General features: G+C 42.4%; 1 protein-coding gene across 1 annotated transcript in view; it reads left to right on the forward strand.

The window, feature by feature from the left end:
* LOC146805380 (sodium/hydrogen exchanger 2-like) overlaps window positions 1-19806 on the forward strand; it is a 588486-nt gene that overhangs the window by 430239 nt on the left and 138441 nt on the right. Inside the window, exon 5 of the mRNA XM_085622598.1 lies at window positions 14128-14330. Coding sequence (XP_085478724.1) covers window positions 14128-14330 — 203 coding nt within the window. The remainder of the gene's footprint in view (window positions 1-14127; window positions 14331-19806) is intronic.

A 19806-nucleotide genomic window follows, 5' to 3' on the forward strand; every position in this document is an offset into this window, starting at 1 on the left:
ACCATTAAATCCGCTCACCACCAACTAGATGTTTATGTGTGCCTTTGTCCCCACAATGTGGGGGCCGCAAGCCTTGGATGTGGGCCAGACTTTGAGGTTCTACAGGAGGCGATCCAGTCTCCAGGCACAATTCTTAGTTCCATGCCTAGGTCGCTCTACCAGCTTGAATCCAGTAGACCATATGGGTACTTGATAGACCAACGCACTTCAGGTGTCACAGGTGGACGGTGTGGGTCCCTCTTAGAAGATCTCTGATGTTCCTGAGACCTCTGAAAGAAAAGGTGGCAAGCTTGACAAGCTCTTGAAGAGCACACTCCAGGGTGCCACACAGCAGCAGCTAGTAGGCCCAGGCAAACCACTGTTAAGGAAGGGCATGTCGTCCCTATAAAATGGAAGTAATCCTCCTTGTGCACAACAGAGTCCTCTGGCAATGTGCACCACATAGTTACAGGTTCTCCAGTCCCATATTCCCACAAGCGTATCACATCCTTTGCGGCAGGATGGCACTAGTAGTCACACTGGAGTGTGCCTTTGAAGTTGGGTGTGGTTCAAAGAGTCTCCCTTTGAACCATAAATGTCTCCCCTAAATTTCAGTCCTGTCTGCTATGAGGCCTTGGAATGCATATCTTGGTCTTTAGTGGGGCCATGATCTGGCTCCAGAGGCCAAGTGTCAAAACCTCTTCCTGCAATCTCTGCAGCCAGGCCTGCAAATGGCAGAGGTCTGTTGTTACAATTAAATCCCCAGTGTTTCATAGCGGTCGCTGGGGAATGCCCAGATGTGCTCCCCAAACCTCCAGTGTGGACTGGAGCCAAGACCCAATGCACATAAAGAGTTATAGAGCATAGAAATGCCCACTGTCTGGTAGTGGATTTCTATGTGAAACCTGACAAAGCCACCTTGACCATTGGCAGGGGGTTTTCGCTGTAAATCCAATGATAGGAAACATAAGGTTGCTCCACTGCAATCCACTAGTGCAGCCTGAAGTAATATCAACCATTTTCCCATGTTAGCCTATGTGAAGAGCAAACCTCATAGCTAGCAAAAACACACATGGTTATTCCTCACTACCTGGGCAGGGTCACACATGTGCACCTGCCTTGCTTCTCACCTACCACTCGCTTCACATCTTAGGATGTACCATCGGGGAACTTGGGTGGAAGTGAGAGGTCCTCTCAGAATGGCTGATGACTTAAATAGGCGAGTCTGAGTAATTGCGCTATTGTGCGCCTCAGCCTGCAATGGCAGGCTGGACACTTATGAAAGAGCACCATTCGTGCAAAACACACACCAGCCTGCAATGGCAGACTGAACACATAGTTAGGAGCACCATTGGGGTGAGTTTGCACACCAGCCTGCAATGGCAGACTGGACACTTATTTGAGAGCCCCATCAGTGCACAGCACACACCAGCCTGCAGTGGCAGACTGAACACGTGGTTAAGAGTACCATTGGTGCGACTGAACCCAGGTCTACAGACCTAATGGGTGTGAGTGCACACCCACCATTCTGCCATGGCATACCGGACCATTTTAGAGACTTCAGGTGAGCACCATTCCCTAACATGTGTAGGAGGGCGCATGCACTTTTACACTGCACTTACAGTATGAAAGTGCCCCAGGCCCTAAGGCTTTAAAAAGAGAATCGGCCACACCCAGGAAGGGTTGCATAGGGAGAGACGTCCACCTTGGTAGGGAAAACCCACATGGGGGTTCGTCCCTACCAAGGTACTGCACATGCAGATACATCTACCAGAGCCACTCATCTACCCCGGTTTGGTGGCAGTGAACAGTCCCCTCAGGGTTGGCTATGGAGTGAGACCAGCCAACCTTTGTATGAAACACTGTTGACAGGCTATTCAGGTGGGTGGCACAATCAGTGCGGCGGCTATGCTGGAGATGAGAGTTGATGCCACAAATGTGCACTTTTTGGCTTACCTACATCGAGTTTTAAGTGCCAAAGTGACATTTGGCTCTAGCGGTGTATTATCCGACCCTATCAACCTAGAGTGTGGAGTCAAGCAATGATATGTTTTAGCCCCTCTTTTATTCATTTTATACATCAATAAGCTTAATACCTTTTTAAGCACTGTAACTCACTATGTTCCCTACATCACCTCTATCTCTGTACCCTTATTGTTGTATGCCGATGACGCCGTGCATATAGTATGGACGCAAATGCCCTTAGGACTCTACTGCAAGCTTTCACAGAATTTGTGCTCGATCTTGACCTGCTCACCAACTGTACTATATCACAGATCATGGCTTGTGACCTTAACCACTATTCAGAGTGCACTCTGCAGGTTACTGAGATCCATAAGGAGGGTGTTTTTAAGTTTCCTTACCTTGGTTTAGTATTTGATTCCAATGGCCCCTTGGTGGAGAATGTGTGTTATAGAAATTATAAATGTAAGAAAGCCATAGGCTCACTTTTTTATGTTTGTAAATCTGTAGGGGGCTAGTCTATAACATCTTTCCTTGACCAACATTTTAAGAAATGTGTACCTGTCACAAGTTATCAGTGTGGAATTTGTAGTTGTATTAATGGTCATATGTTGCAAGCTGAAGAGAATCATTTTTGTAAATGACTTCTCTGTCTCCCACATTCAATTCCCAAATACATCTGTCATTAAGAGATGGCCCTACCATATCATGAGGATTCCAATTAAGTTGGGTCCTCCTTTTTTTGTGGCTTTTCGTCTGGAGTAATCCTTTTTCTCACATTGTTATCATCAAATGTATATGTTCGGCTAGGGGCTTGGCTATTCCGTGGCTAGCTCATGTTAAATGTACTCTGGACAAATCTAATTTGGTTGATACTCCATCAGCAAGGCTGTTAAGATCACTGTGAAACAATTGTTTCTGGACAAATGTTGTACTGAAAGGGAACATCTAGAATTGAACAAACCACTTGCATTTAATTATTACATTTTGAAAATCAATGGTGGTCTAGAACAATATTTAAAATGTGTGACCAACAACTGGGAAAGAGTTCTATTGATAAAACTCAGGGCCAGTACTATATGTCATATGTTGTATTTTCCGCTTGGGCATTATGGCAACTTAACTGATACGAAATGTGCCTGTGACAATGTCTCCACCCAATCTTTATTGCACTTTATGATAATTTGCACATTGTACAAACCTTTTAGGATACATTATTTATTACATCTTTTTAAATCTTACAATGTTAAACAATGTAGAGTCACCCTTAGGGTTTTACAATTGTTGCCAAGTAGTGATGTCTGTTTTAGTGTGAGCTGTGCTTTACCTGTACTTTCATAGTTCTGTTAATGTATATTTTTAGAATTCTTTTATGTTTATCTTTCATGATTATGTTTGACATTTAAATAAAGAGAGTTTTGACTTTGAATCATGGGATTCTTTTTTGTGATGTATTTTGCTGCTCTGGGTGTCAAATAAAGACGCTGTATGTGCCTCCTTGCCTTGCTGCAAAATTCAGTCAACTAGTTACAAATAGTTGCTACTGAAATAATCTGTGGCATGTCAGTTTTGGGTAATAGTCATTGGGCATTGGACCATATATGTCTACAGTGAAAAAAACAAGAAAATCTACTCATGAAAACATTATTACCATTTGAAACAAATTGATATTGTTAGAAATGGGGTTTCTGGTAGGCTAGAGTATGCGCGTAAGCCAGGCAGAGCCCACCACTCTTTTCAGGGTAAGGGAGTTACACACCCAAGAGAACCCCTTCTCACCCCCTTGGTGGCTTGGCACGAGCAGTCAGGCTTATCGCAGAGGAAATGTGTAAAGCACTTTTGCCAGCACACTCACTCCAGTGACACAATAAACACACACAAAAGAGACTCCAAACAGTATTATATTTAAAAAAAAATTGTATTGCATATAAAGATAGACCAAAACAACATGAACTTATAATTACTTTGCCAACTAGGCAATGGTCACAACATCACAGAAAATGGCTTATATTTTGCACACGTCATGGAAACACCATCACAGCGCAAGCAAATGCAAATCCTGAAATAATACTTGTTATCCTGACAAGGCCAGGTAAAATGAACAACATACCATAACATCAGGGCATAAAATGCAGCATTTAGGTTAGGGAGCGAAAACATAAGAAATGATAAATGCCGTGCATACATTACAATCCTGAATTAGCACTTTTTATCCGAAATAACCATAAATATGTAGGTCACAGCGTATTTACCCTCCTTTCCTATGTTATACAGTAAATACTGTAAGAACACAGGGACACCTGCACACCTATAACATGAATTATGGTCATTTCACAGTGAAGACTTTCTATCAACCATGCAGGGGTTTTCCCCGTATTGCTGAATCACATAAAGTGTACCCCCGGGTACATTCTGACCCATAAAGTGGGATCAGGGCATGAACTGCAAAATCCGCTGGGAGGCCTCATGGGGTCCCCGCATTTCAATTAGCCAGCTGAAGTCACCCGTTAATGCGTGTTGCGTTAACTAGTAAAAATGTGTTCAGCATGGTCCCAAGGCTGCTCTGGCCCGATGCAGGGAAAACCCTCACGTACCGGCAACCAGCTATGGACCTCTTCGGGGCTCTCCTGTGTGGGGTAAGACACCCAACTCTGGTACTCATAGCGCTGACCTCAGCGCATCTCTTTGAGGCTCAATCCATGCTTGCTGGTCATAATTGATGCCACCACCAGCCAACCGGCATACTATTCCTCCTCATCGGCCACCAAGTCACAGTACCCAGGCCACGGGGATCCTTTTTGGGCTGTGGCATCTCTCTCCTCAATGCTGGATGATGTGGACAAACACTCTTTCTAGCCTTAGCGGGCAAAGCGTGAGCCAAACAAAAGCGCTGTTCCTCACAAGCGCGCAACATGTGCTTTTACTTGGCACCAGCTGCCGATTGAAGCACATACTATGCACTGAGGGTGACAAGAAGTGCTCCACACGTGCTGTGAGTAGAACCTATAGCCATAATGGGAGGGGGGCACACCACCCAGTCCCTGGAGAACAACTGGGGAGCACGAGAGCAGGGAACCAGCGGCAGGCCAGTATCCGAGGTACTTCTACTCAAAATATCTTTGCTGTGGAGGTAACTTAAAAAGAAATCTTAGAAGTGCACAACACTTCCATTCAATCCCAGCCCTGGCTCTGGACATCAGTAAGGGGGTAAACTAGCCATTCATGTGAGGGCAGGGCCCAGCCTATATAAATGTAAGTGTGCCCACCTCCCACTCTCCCAGCCCAGAAAGACCATGCAGTATGCCGATGAATGCAGATGCAACCCGGATACACCCAACCCTTCCTGTGTGATGGCTGTCTGGAAAGTATGCACAAAGCTTAGCTGTCACTCTACCATATACGACGATTGGAGTCAGGCTGCAAAGCACAAGAGTCAAAAGCACAGTGAAATGCCCACTTTCTAAAAGTGGCATTTCTACCATAGGAATGAAAAATGCACCCACACCAATAAGCAGGATTTATCACCACTATTCCAAACATACCAAACATGGTAACGCTGCTCCTTCCTGATCAGAAATTACCACTGAAAAACATATCAGGGAATTCCAAATGCAAGCTTTTGAAAGGAGCAGCACTTGCAATAGTGAAAAACGAAATAGGGTGCTTGTCACTACCAGGACATGCCACACAATAAAGGCACATGTCCTACCTTTTTCCTGCACTGCACCCTGCCCATAGTGCTACCTAGGGCCTTTCTTAGGGGTGACCTATGTGGAGTAAAAGGGGAGTTCAGGCTTGGCAAGTAACTTAAAATGTCAAGTCAATGTGGCAGTGAACTGCAGGGCATGCCCTGCGGTGGCGGGCCTGAGACAGGTTTGAAAGGCTTCTTCTGTGGGAGGTGCAAGCAGCGCTGCAGGCCCTCTAGGAGCATTTAATATACAGGCCGTGGGTATATGGGATACCACAGTACAAGGAACTTACTGGTAAATTAAATATGCCAAACAGGTGTAAGCCAATCATAACAAGTTTAAAGGAGAGAGAAGATGCACTTTAGCACTGATTAGCAATGGTAAAGTGCTCAAGGTGCTTAAGCCAACAAAAACAGGTAAGAAAAAAATACGGGAGGAAGGCAAAATGTTTTGGCATAACCCTTCAAAAAGGGCCAGGACCAACAGATATGGTTTGACATGCTTTAATACCAATAAATTATTTCAAGATGCACTTGCATTTTTTTCTGCATCACTTTAGTAGGATAGCTCCACAAGAAGATACATTCATAATTTTACATTCCAGTACATCTATGGCAACATCATATATCACTTTCATTTCTACAATAGGATTTCATTGCAGAAAAATACCTGAAAGCATGTTCTATCACAAATATATGGAATTAGAGTAAACTCTATAATCTAAATTGAGTCCAATCCTGCAATGCGATCCCCAGTTCTTATCATTACATCAATCAGTTTGACACAGTTGTAGTCCTTAGAGAACATATATTAAAAAGGCTGAATATTGCACTTACATTTGCAAACCAACATTAGGAAGTTCGACAACTATGGAAGATAATAGGAGAAACAAGGAGCAGATGCCCCGATCTGATTGAACATTGAAGAATGTTTAGATTATAAGTAGAGGAGAAAATGTGTCAGAAGTATAAGGAAAGTACGTATTTAGCAATAAGCAAACAGATAAAGTTAAAAAAATCAGAAAGAAGGAAAAGAGAAAAATGGAAATTATACGAGATTATAATTGCTTAAAATATTGATAATTTGTTTAAAAAAGAAAAGAGTATTTTTTTTTTTTTTTTTTTATGTCCTCATTCACCTCAGTAAAAGAGAAAGATGTCCATTTTTTCTGCCCTTATCGTTTGTTTTGGTTACTGGCCTCTTAACGGGCATACTCCAATAAACACCGACCTTTCTGCGGCTGTATCTCATACCCGGTATTATACCGGTACTGCAAGAAAACAAACGTTACCGGCCCTAAAGCAGTGCAGGAGTGTTAGCCGGTGTAATCATTGGACGTGAAATCATACTAATATCGTAAAATATAGCCTCAACCAATACTTCATTCACCCTCCAACCAGACAGTTAATAGATTCCAGAAGGCCTTCTTTTTTGACATTTTCCCAGAGAGATCCATTCGAGACATATATGTTAGGGATTCCAACCAATCCGAATGCTGTGGGTTTATATTGCTTACCCATTTACGACAGATTTCCCTTCTGGCCAATAATACAGCATAAAACAGCAGATCTCTAGAAGTACCTGTTATCTCATCATCCACTCCAAAAATAACCAGAGAGAGGCTTACCTTTATTGGCCGACCCAAAATGCCTGTCATGGTTGTTTCTACTTTGTTCCAGAACTCTCTAATTTCTGGACATAAGAGGAACATATGGACATCGGCTGCCTTTTCCAACCCACATTTTGCACAACTGGATTGGGTTCCTTTCCCCATCTTGGAAAGTTTCTCTGGTGATATATAAGCCCTATGAAGTGAAAAGAGATGGTTTCTTCTTAAAAAGGCGGGTTTAACTGTGTTATAAAGAGTGCGCATAGATACTTGCCAAATATTCTGTAACTGGTTGCCAGGCAAGTATTTTCCCCACAGCTTCTCCGCCAAAGTGAATTCTCCATCCATGCTGTCTTGAAGGTGCCAGTACCAAAGAGATATTTCTTTACTTCCCGGTGGCTTACTTATCAGTTGATCTTCCAGGGTATAATTAGTACCCAATGTCGATGTCTTACTTTGCGCCCAACTTTTTAATTGTAGATACTTAAATTTTGAGAGGGAGCCCATCATCAATCCATTTAAGTCATACCAAGATAATAATTGTCCATCTCTAAACAGGTCCCCCCAGATGTTTAATTTGGCTTCTCTGATTGATAGTGCCAATTTATCATTAAGACACTCTGGGGTCCCTGGGGAATCCCAAATCGGGGCAAAATAAGAATAATAGTCCATTTTCAACGAGCGTCGTATATGATACCACATTGATGCCATTGAGTGCAGTACCTTCAATTTAACTTTTTTGAAGAATTTAGGATTGCCAAATTTAAAAAGAAAGCCATCATGTTTAATTTTTTGCTCTTTTAGCATAGCTGTAAACATTGAACCTATTACAGATCTATCGGAGGTCTTCAACAGCACTCTGGAGTTTTTTAATTGGAAGGCCCACGCATATAGTTGAATGTCGGGTAAAGTTAAACCCCCCTTCTCCCTTCTTCTACGTAGCTTCTTCCAAGAAATCCTAATCCCTTTATTAGCCCAAATAAAGGAGTTAATTGCTTGCTGGATACTGTGTATAGTAGCATTGTTAAAATGTAACGGCAATGAGTTAAATATGAAAGTAATTTTTGGCAGGATACACATTTTTACCAGGTTGACTCTCCCTAAAATAGTTAATGGGAGATATATCCAGTTTTTCATTAATTGTGCAATCTCTTTGGACACTCTTCTTAAGTTTGTTTCAGCAATTTGATTAATATCCTGGACTATTCTAAGACCAAGATACCGTATCTCCTTTTTAACTAATGGATTAGAGCTAACCTGGTTCCATATCATAGCTTCGGTCTTAAGTTCGTTTACAGAGTACCCCGATATTGTTCCAAAGTCTGTCGCTATACGCATAATAATAGGCAGGGCGGCGTCGAAATTAGATGAGTATATCATGAGGTCATCAGCATAAAGGGCGACTTTTTTAACCCAATTACCCTGACAAAATGGTGGAATGTCGGCTGAATGTCTAATTCTAAAGGCCAAGGGTTCCATATATAAATTAAATAGCAGAGGAGAGAGGGGGCATCCCTGTCTTGTGCCTCTGAAGATCTTGAAGGCAGAAGATAATCTGCCGTTAACTAATACTCTTGCCATCGGATCTTTATATATGTGTTTTATAGCCTGACAGAAATTATCACCCAGATTATAACTTTTTAATACAGAGAACAGGTAAGACCATCGAACCTTATCGAATGCCTTAGAGGCATCCAAAGTTGTTATAGCTAACGGTGTATTAAGGCAAGTTGCAAAATCGATAGCCCCAACAAGCTCATAAGAAAGCTCGTGTAGATATCTTCCTTTCACAAAACCTCTCTGGTCTTCATGGATGATATATCCTGCAATTTTGGCTAGTCTGTCAGCTAACATTTTAGTAAAAAGTTTATAATCTGAATTTAAGAGTGATATCGGCCTATAAGACTCACAAAATACAGGGTTTTTACCCGGTTTCAAAATAAGGGTAATCGTCGCCTCATTCCATGATTTTGGTAATTGTGTTCCTTGTTCTAGTATCTCATTTATCACTAATGTTAGGAGTGGGGATATTTCGTCGACTAAGATCTTATACAACTCTGTTGGAATGCCATCTGGCCCTGCCGCCTTGCCTCCTTTACTGGAATGAATTACTTTAATTACTTCTTCCTTATTAACTACTTGATTTAAAATATTCTGTTGACTAATATCTATAGGACTAATAGATTCCTTGAGCCAATCCTCTACCTCAGTTCCTACCAGATCCTCCTTTTCTTCTGTGTATAGATCACTAAAGAAGTCTTTAAAAGTCTCTCTTATCTCCGTTTCCCTGTTAAGTATGGCTCCAGACCGTTCTTCTTTGATCTCCTTAATCCTATTCCTGCTCCGATCTGACTTGACTTTCCAAGCTAAAAGTTTTCCCGCCCCCTCACCATACTCAAAGTGTGCCAACTTACTGGTCTCCCACCTTTTTTTAACTCTTAACTGGAGAATCTCTAATAGTTGATTTTTCTTAGATAGTAGCTGCTTCCCCAGCTCCTCTTGTTCTTCTAATTCAGATCCACTAATGTGTAGCTCTATGTTTTTCATCTCTTCCTCTAGTTGCGATATTTCACTTCTGTATTTTTTATTTGTATGGATCATTATACTAGAGATTTTACCCCTTAAAAAGGCCTTTAGACTATCCCACACTATTCCATTTGAAGCCGAGCCTATATTAATCTCTATGAATTCTCTTACGTCAGCTTTGAGCTTTTCCATTACTTCGGTATCCATTAATATAGTTCTATCCAATGTCCATCTAATCTCTTCACGCTCACTGCTATTTTTTAGAGTTAAAAATACTGCCGAGTGGTCTGATAAATGAGCCGCCTTATAATTGATGTCTAAGATATCTTCTCTGAGACCCCAATCCACAAGAAAGTAGTCAATCCTTGACCTACTGCCATATTTTTTATTATGAAATGATATTCCCTGTTGAAACCCTGCTCTTTCTCTCCAAAGATCACATATTGTGTGTTCAGTCATCAAATTTTTTAATAATGTACGTGAATTTGGGGTTGGAATGGTTCTAGTTTTACTTGATTTATCCAGTTTTAAATCTAGCACCACATTGAAATCCCCTCCCATAATGATCGGACCACTAAAATCTAAGAGGTTAGAGAATAGGTTCGTCAAAGGTTCACAATCATCATAATTTGGTCCATAATAGCCTACTAGCGTCAATGATCTGTCGTCGATTTTAGCTTCTGCAATAATCCATCTACCCCCTTTATCTGTTTTTGTACGTGTTACCCAGACTTTTGCCTGTTTTTTTACTATTATGGCCACCCCCCTGGTATTCCCGCTTTGATCCGTGCAAAAAACTTGTTGTACCCATCTTAATTTTCCAAAGATGTCTAAACACTCTTTTTTCAATAGATGCGTTTCTTGTAGGATCAATATTTGTGCGGGGGAGTCTTTTAGATATTGGAGTAGCTTAGCCCTTCGACCCTTCACTCGTAACCCATTTATATTCCAGGATAATATCTGTATGGACATATCTTTGATAATTTAATGCTAAATATAAGCACTAATACTGAGGTGTCTGAGGATTTTATTTTTATATTTTTACCCATATGCTCCCCACCCTGTGACCCCATTCCCTCCCCCACCCTCCCCTGGAGAACCCACCCCTGCTTCTTCCTCTTGTGGTTTTTTTTCATGGAGAACATGGCGGCCACGTAAGCACGTAGGTCGTAGCTCCTGAAGCTCCCGGTCGAGCCGAGCCAAGCATTGTGCCTGAAAAACTTATTTATTTATTATCGTATATTTGTATACCCTTCCGCTCCTATGCGCCTTGAAAGGGGGTATTACCTGAGTTCCTTGAGCCCTGAATCGCCCGGTATCCTCCGGAATACCGACAGCGGTCCGCGTTGTTTTTCAGCCGCCCTGGAGCTCAGGAAGAGCCGCAGGGCAGCAGCGCGAGGCTATCCCGGGACCAGCAGTGGCAGCGTCAGCACATACCCGGTGGTCACACATCTGAATTGTTTGGGAGTTGGAGCTTCCTCGAGGCAATTATCGGCCATCTCCTGCACCAAGGTGGAAAAATTACAGAATGCGGAAGGTAGGCGACCTAATGAGGAGGGAGTGTTTTGCAACAATGCCAGAAAGGGCCCCTTAGCAGAGGGAGGAGAGGAGGATCAAAGTAGTCAAAGTGAGCGTACGGAGAAAAGAGGCGGGCAGATCTTAGAGTGTGATTTAGCCTCCTCGAACCTTACTACTGCGACTTCTGAATACTCTCAGAAGGGGCTACCCAAGGGTAGTACAAAGCAAGACACTAAAAAGAAGGGCAAAAAACAAAAGAAGAGAGGAGATTATATAGAGCCAAAAATTAAGATCACACCATCTTTACGCTCTTTTTTCAAAGTCCAGCCTTCAGTACTAGCCCTAAAAAGACCTTCACAACCTACATCAGTAGATTTAAAATTAAGGTCTAGTACAACTGTAGTGACTAGAGTTGGCATGGCTACCAATTCTACTCCCGTTGTTATGAAGAGTGGTGTGGAGAATGGTATTAATTCAGGACAGGGGAGCCCCAAGGAGGGTGTTGTAAATAAGGATCTTACAAACGCGGATATAACCGAACTTCCTCATGAGGTGATTAACGCTATTGACAGCCCGAATATAAGCGATGGGGGTCATGTTATTGTTAATGTTGAAAACGGGCAAGATACCAACATTGTGCACATTACAAGCTCAGACATAGATTCAGCGATCAACACAGCTTCTAGCAGTAGAGATTCGGTTACTCAGCCATGCATGCCTCTGGTTAACCCGCTAGAGACAATGATGGGGAGCTTATCGGTGGAAATAAGGAGCGGATTTGCAAAGTCAGAGGCAAACCAGCGTGAGATTCGCGGGTTTTGTGAATCTCTGGAGAAAAAACTAGATACATTAGCAGACAGGACCGAGATCCTGGAGAGCACAGTAGAAGAGTTAAAAAAGGACCTCGTCAACAATAAAGTAGAACTCCAAGCATTGCGTAAAGAGGAACAGGGGCTTTTGGAGAAGGTTGAACAGTTGGAGAATAACTCAAGAAAAAACAATCTGAGATTACTTAACGTTCCAGAAGGAAAGGAGAGGGAGGACCTAAAAACTTATGTAGTCGCTCTCATAAAAGCAGCGGTTGAGGTGGAGGAGAGTGAGATGGAGATTGCCAAAGACATTCAAAGAATACATAGGGACCCCTTTAAAAGAGCCCCGGGGAGAACAAAGGCAAGGAAGATCTTGATAAACTTCCATACGTATGCTCTTAAGGAAAAAATATTGATAGCCGCGCTAAAACTCAAAACCCTAAGGGGTCCCGATTTTTCTTTTGAAATCCGATCGGATTTAGCACGAGCCACACTAGATAGACAATGGGAACTTGGGAGGCGCATGGATGACTTTAAAAAAGTGGGGGCAACTGTACAGCTCAAATTCCCAGCCTCTCTACGAGTTATGTTTAATAACAAAATGTATATGGTTAGGAGCATAAGAGAGGCTGAGGACTTGTTAGGAAGTATTAAGGGGGGGAATGGAGACGGAGGGAGTAAGGGAGGAAATTGAGAAGTGAGGAGAAGGGAGGAAGAAAGAAGAGGTGGGTTCTTTAGGCATTTATATTGAATATACACTATACACTATAGGTACACATATAGGAGGCGATTTCCTCTTCTTTCTTTCTTTCTCTCCCTTTGCTAAAATTTAGGCATTTTCATACACTTAATGAGATTTAATGAGACTTGGCGAGACTGGGAGGCCAATGGAGCAAAATCTAACTTGGACCAACATCATGTCCAAGAGGAAAAAAGAAAAGAGTATTGAAATCTTAATCTATTTTCTCAGCATTACAATACCGTACAACAATTCTTGGAGAAGAGGGCTCTATGCCTAAAATGTAGTAGGAGAACACAGAAATAAATTAAATGCTCAATTTAGGACCTGAAGCCCAAAATCGACATTGTGATGTTGTTAACGTTTGTCCTCTAGAGCAACGAAAGTTCTTTTGGGTCTCTGAATTATGTGATTTCTTCGAGGACTTTCATCAGCTACAGTAATTTCATCATTTTGTCATCTATTTATTTCTTTTGTTTTTGACTCTAGATTGTGGTAGGAATTGTACTCACTAACTAGTGCGGCTGTATCACACAAATAGTTTTCTGTCAGCACTATTGGTAATGTCATGTATACACAGTTGTGGTTGGACACCAAGGAGCCAGTCATTGCGCACTTAGGAGGGTTGTACCACTCCTCTCCTGCTCTGCAGCCCCTCCTTGTCCTGCCCCTCATGCAAAGCTGCTGCAGCAGGAGGATTTTTTTTAATGATACCATTACTTTATTATCATTTTATTTTAAAAAATGTTTTACTGCTTCAGGGCAGTGGGGCAACGCTCTTCCACCTTGGTGGAGGAGCCGCCACTGTTCTCATACATGACTGAGTGGTGTGGAATTATGGTCTTGAAAATGTATCTTTTTTGTATGCAATACTTGGTTTAACTTATTTTCGAAATTACTAGCGCCATATATGAACATGTAATTTATATTGGGGACATTGGCCTTGTTTGTTTGTGAGTTGCTACACGTAATCAAATTTGTTCTAAAAAAACACATTGAGTTGGTGATATTTGCATTTTTGCAGGTAAAAACTTTAATTGTTGTTTTAATTTGTCATCACTAAATTAAACAGTGCTTAATGTTGGAACCATATTATACCAGATAATATTTTCTTTTTTCTTTTTGACAGTCTTTTGCATAACAATTAAAACACAGTAAGAACCTTTACTAAGGACAAATTCAGCTACTGTTAGCATAAATAATACCACCAAGCAAACTAATTAACGTTTGCACAAAATGCATGCTTAGAGAGTGTGAGCTGCTTCCTGATCTATTGTAGTGTTTTTATTCTCATAGGTGTGTTTGTCCTGACTCAGATCATCAACCACTTCCGGACGATACCTCTTACCTTTAAGGACCAGTTCATCATTGCCTATGGAGGACTGAGAGGAGCCATCTGTTTCTCACTTGTTTTCCTCCTTCCCTCGTCGTCATTTCCTAGAAAGAAGCTTTTCATAACAGCTGCTATCGTGGTGATCTTTTTCACTGTCTTTATCCAGGTGAGAAAAACCTGTTTAGACTTCTTTCCTAGATTCAAGTTCATATGTAAGGTCAAATGTCATGGCGTTGGGACCATTGAACCTATGATGACTGGGGCTCGTTTGACACAGCAGAACTGCAGTGAATCAGAAACTAAGCAGGTAAAGAGACTAACTATGGATGTACGAAATTCACATAATTATATGAAATGGCGGGAAAAATATGTGAAATTAAGCATAATTATACAAAATGCAAATCTATGACTTAGCGCTATAGTTTAACTCAAGGTGCATCCTCGCTTCAGATTTTGAAGTGGGTACAAATTTCACACTTAGAAAGTGTGAAAAATGCAATTGGTGCATAAAACAGCTGTTGATGTTCTGGTTGTTCACGGTTTACCCACACTATAATTTTGCCGCCAATGGCACGGTTATTCTACGATGTATCATAATGGTGTAATTTAAGGAAATGTGTGTAACAATTGTAATGCAAAATTCCTAAAATTATAAGAATTATGCCATGTAAATTCAACTTCACCCACACCGAGGTGTAACAACAATGGCGGCTGGTCCATGCCATCATGGTGAGCGGTGGAGAGGGTGTGGGGGTGAAAGACAACAGAATGGGTAAAATAAACTAAATAAATAAAACTAGTTATCTTGTGCTCACCGCATCGCCTAGTGGCGATGCGGTGAGTGCAAGGTAAGTGTTTTTATTTATTATTTATTTCATTTCACAGATTTCGTCATCTGTCACTCCCCCCTTTCGCCCCACGGTGTTCACCTGCACCAGTCGTCACTGATAATTACATAAATTACTGAAAGAGTAGTTTTTGGTCTAGATTATTATTAGAACGCATCATTAGATACAAAATCATACATCTATGCCACAGGCCCAAAGGTGTAATATTATTGAATATTTACTTTTTATTTATTTTTTATTCGGCACTACATATAGTTGTCAGTCAATAAGATCACTGTGTCACATGATGGCTGGATTTATAGCCACATATAGGTAAATCATTGCATGTCAGGTTAAGAGATGGCCGATGCATAAAAAGGTGGTCAAGATTTATATCCAAAATCAGAAATCTGCAGCATTGCATATAAAAAAATAACAGTCCAAATTTACTCTGCACAGCATGCCACTGATAAAGTTAATCATGTTCAGGCTAAAAATGCCTCGTTTGCCTGACACTGATCACAATTTAGTACTGTGCTACAGCACAAAGGGCCTAAATTATGTGTTGGGCGAAAAGGTACTCCTTTGCAACAGCAACCATGTACCCTTTCTGCCAACATCATGGTCCACCTGCCCAATGAAAATGCGGCAGACCTTTGGTGTAACAATGGCGGAGACTACTCCACCGTGGGTACACCCCTCCAACGACCTGACTGAGTAAACGCTGTGTGAGGTTGACCTGTATGTCCGCCCACCTAACTAAGGGGCATATCAGCAACACCCGGCGATAATTATCGCTCAGCGCTCTTTGCGTGAGGATATTTATCGCCGGGTAACATGGATTTTTATCGCTGAGATAGCGTGCTATTAGCAACGCTTATCTCCTTAGCGATAAAAATCCTCACGCTAACTGCCTAACGTGAGATTATCGCTGGAAACCCAGCGATAATCTCACAAAGTTTGGCGTTAGCTTGCTGATGGAGACTCACAAACTTAGCCATGATATCCACCTTCCATAGGATATCATGGCTAAGTCTGTCCTGAAGCAGGCGTAAGGAAAGTAGCGATGACAGGGGTTATCGCTACTTTTCCTGCCGCTATGCTTCATTGCGTGGGGCTTGATGATAGGAAAAATGTCGCTTAGCGACATTTCTCCTGTCATGTTAGGTCAGGAACGCCCACTTTGCATCTCATTAGAGATGCAAAGCTGGGCGTTAGAAATCCCCACGCTAAAACAAGGTTTCACGCGTTAGCGTGGCCTTACTAATTAGGCGAGAAAATTATCGCCGCTTTTCGGCCGAAAACGGCCGCAAAAGCGGCGATCATTTTTTATCGCCAGCTTGTAAATATGCACCTTAGATGGGTGGACATAGAGGTCAGTTTTCACTGCTATCACTGCCAGGAAAATCCTAGTGGTAATCGGTAGAGAATACAGAAAAAAAGCCCCCCCGGGGCCTTGTTTTTTTACTTTTCTTTTTTTTCAAAAATAAAAACAAACCTCGGGGCTTTGCTTTGGAAAATTAAAAAAAATATACGTTTGACATACAACTCTGTCATGTTAAAGAAGCTGCCCATGAAAATTTCAATGTATTAACAGGAACGGCCATAACGGCGGTTTCTAGAAATGCTAGATATGTCTGCTATCCCAAAACATATCTAAATATGGAGGGCGGAGTACCCTCAACATGGATGTCATGAAGTACTCTGCCATTCCAAGGAATAATACTCCGTCTGCCAATATATAAATCGGGCCAGAAGATGTGCAAGTGAATTAAATATTAAGACACAGCCAGTCACCCAGGTGAATACATGCAATATATTTTATTGTGCAGAAAAACACACAGTGCAGGTAGTAAATTAGGGGTTTCCTTTTGACTATTCTTTTTGCCTGTTTTCGTTTGGCGGAAGGATTTCATGCAAAGCAGAGTCCCGCTGTTTAGTATGGCTTCAGTTTATCTGGATTTGTGTGGAATCCTGGATATTTTGCATAGTTCTTCCCCTATTACTAGCACTGCCCTCATGTTTCAGCTTTTCATTACATTGTACAACTGAGTGTTGCACGAGTGCAAAAACCCTCAGGTGAATGTTTGTTAAATTTAGCAGAATTACATAGTAGGGAGCGCAGGAAAAAATGTTGAGCAATAGGGTGTTTTTTTATAATGTTATCTGTGACCGTGGTAGTACCACGGTACCACTGAGGTACATAGCGATGCCAAGGGATTATCTGCGTGGCTAATGCGTTATTTTCCAAATCATGAAGGCAGCCATGTTGTTTTACGGAGCAGTTTGCCGGTGCTTTGGAATACATCTGAACAATCACTTTAAAACCAAGATCTGCGCAGTACTGTTAAATACTATCCGTTTACTATAGTACTGATAAGAATGGAATAAAATGTGCAAATGCCTATATGTTATTTCTGTACCTTGGGTATTGGCATGCCGCAGCTCCGGTAGGTCATGGTGCCACCAAGCAGATCTGATCCTCCAGAACTGTTGTACCTCTTTTTGCTTTGGTGCTGCATCAAGGTCATCATGGAGCAGCAAGTCGACAAACCGGACTTCACGGGATCAGTGCCTCCGGTGTGCAAGGGAGTGATACCTTCACTCCAAGGGAGCTTCTCTGTGAATTCTTGAAGGCTGGTATTGCTTCAGGGTTCTTGGAGTCCGTTCAGGGTTCAGGACGACACAGCAGCGACTGTTGCGTTCTGCTTGCAGCTGGCAGGGTTTATCGCCTTTTCTTTCTGCAGTAGGACCTCTGTTCTCGCGTAGCAGGTCTTCTTTTGTCCTGGTCTTATTTGGTCCGATGAATCTGAGGTTCAAGTCTGGGAGAGCCACCTAAATACTGAATTTAGGTGCATTACAAGCAGAGACAGTCAGTAGCTAATAGGCTACTTACCTTTAGGGTGTCTACACACTCTAGTGACCACTTCCTGTGGGAAGAGGCACTACCCTAGCCCTGATTGGAGGTTCGCTCACCATCTCAAGATGGTGGAATTCCAGGAGAGGGGTTCACATCGCCTGCCTCGCCCTACAGGTGGTGCAGGCTGAGGGGGACCATCCTCTTTATGTAACTAATTTCCCCACCTTTCCTCCCGCCAAAAGTGGAGCAGGAAAGGGGGCTTGGCTTCCCCCACTATCTGGAGGTTCACGGTTCGATTTCAAAGGCAGCATTGCAGTTGAAGTTTCCCACCTGGAAAGGCCATACTGCCCTAGAGGAGTTGTGAAACAACCCCAACGAGAGCAGTTATTGTTTCTGTCCTCTGAGAGCACTTGCTCTCCCCCCATGAGGTCAGAAACATGTCTGGTGGTGGCAGGCTGTTGAATACCAGCCAGATGCCCGCTGATGTTTGGTTAGATTTCGGGGGACCCTCTAAAAGGGGCTCCTGATTAAATTAATTAATAAATCCAACACTGGCATCACTGAGGATGTATTAAGGCAATAGGCTTGGTACAAAAAAAATGTGAAATCAGTGAAGCCATCATGGAGCTAGGAAACATGTGCTGACAAGTATGCAGCCCATGTACTCTTTATGGCTACCATGTTCTCCTACAGCATCACAGAATGGACTGAACATTCTAGAGGCATATCTGTTCATGTTGATATGCCCACATATAGGATATAGTGCACCCTGCCTTAGGACTAAAGGCCTGCAGTAGCGGTGACTTACCTATATCTTATGCAGTGTATGGGTGGCATGGCGGCTGTGTGCCATGTCGACTCCTCTGATTTTTCTGCACCAAGACACGCAGCCTGCATTAGTAGAGTGCATAGCCTTGGTGAGGGGGCCCTGGGGAGGTACAACCAGTGCTGCAGCCGCAGAGGACCCTCTTCAGAACCCATTCCCTAGGTACCAGGGGCACCATTTACTAAGGACTTACAGGGTAGCTGAACTTGTGCCAATCGTGGTACAGTGCATTGGGAAAGAGATCTGGCACTGGAGACTTAGTTAGCAGGGACCCAGTGCATGTACAGTTCAAAATCACATCAAGCATCATGCAAAAGGTGGTAGGTAACAATGCAAAAAGAGGCACTTTCCAACAGTATGCAACCAGGCAAGCACAATTGATTTCTAACAGACATTTCTAGCACATTACTTTTGCCATTCCGCTACAAACGTAGACCAATACAACTAAAGGTATGCAAACAGTATTTACATTAGCTGCAAAAATGCCATGTGATTTTACAATGCACTTTGGATGTACAAATATACCACTAATAATGAAATTCAATATGTTAGTGGAAAATTTGACAGTATTAATGAACCAAAACACAATGCAGGATCAATTTGAGAATTTTACTTAAAAAATGTAGTTAGTTATAATGCATTCTTTCGCACTTTAACTACTACTCACAGTTGCACAGTTGGGTGATAAATAAGGAGCAGAGTTATGACTGATTTGCATACGGATAGGTTCAAACTGAGGTGGCATGGTGAGCAAAAGAACAGTGGATTGGAGTGTCACTACAACCAAGGTGTACCCGGCTTACCTAGGGCAAAACCGGATTTGTGCTGCTTGTGTTCTGGTTCAGGGAGGACCTGGCTGGGCAGTTCAGGCTGGACTGGTTCCATAAGGAGCACTGGCAGCACTGATTTGCATATGTCTGGGTCCAAAATGAGGTGTCATTGTGAGCAAATGGAGCATGGGTTGGAGTGCTGCCCGAGCATTTGGCAGTGGTTATATGCAGTGCAAGCAGGCTCCCATCACCTTTTGCGTGTTTCATATACCAATATAAGTGGCATTAATATGGCCAGACATGGATTCCGTGCTCACTGTGTCACAGTAACCAAGCTGTACCCAGCTCATGAGCCCATT

Source organism: Triturus cristatus, chromosome 8 (assembly GCF_964204655.1).
Source record: "Triturus cristatus chromosome 8, aTriCri1.1, whole genome shotgun sequence".
Classification (NCBI taxonomy): Eukaryota; Metazoa; Chordata; class Amphibia; order Caudata; family Salamandridae; genus Triturus; species Triturus cristatus.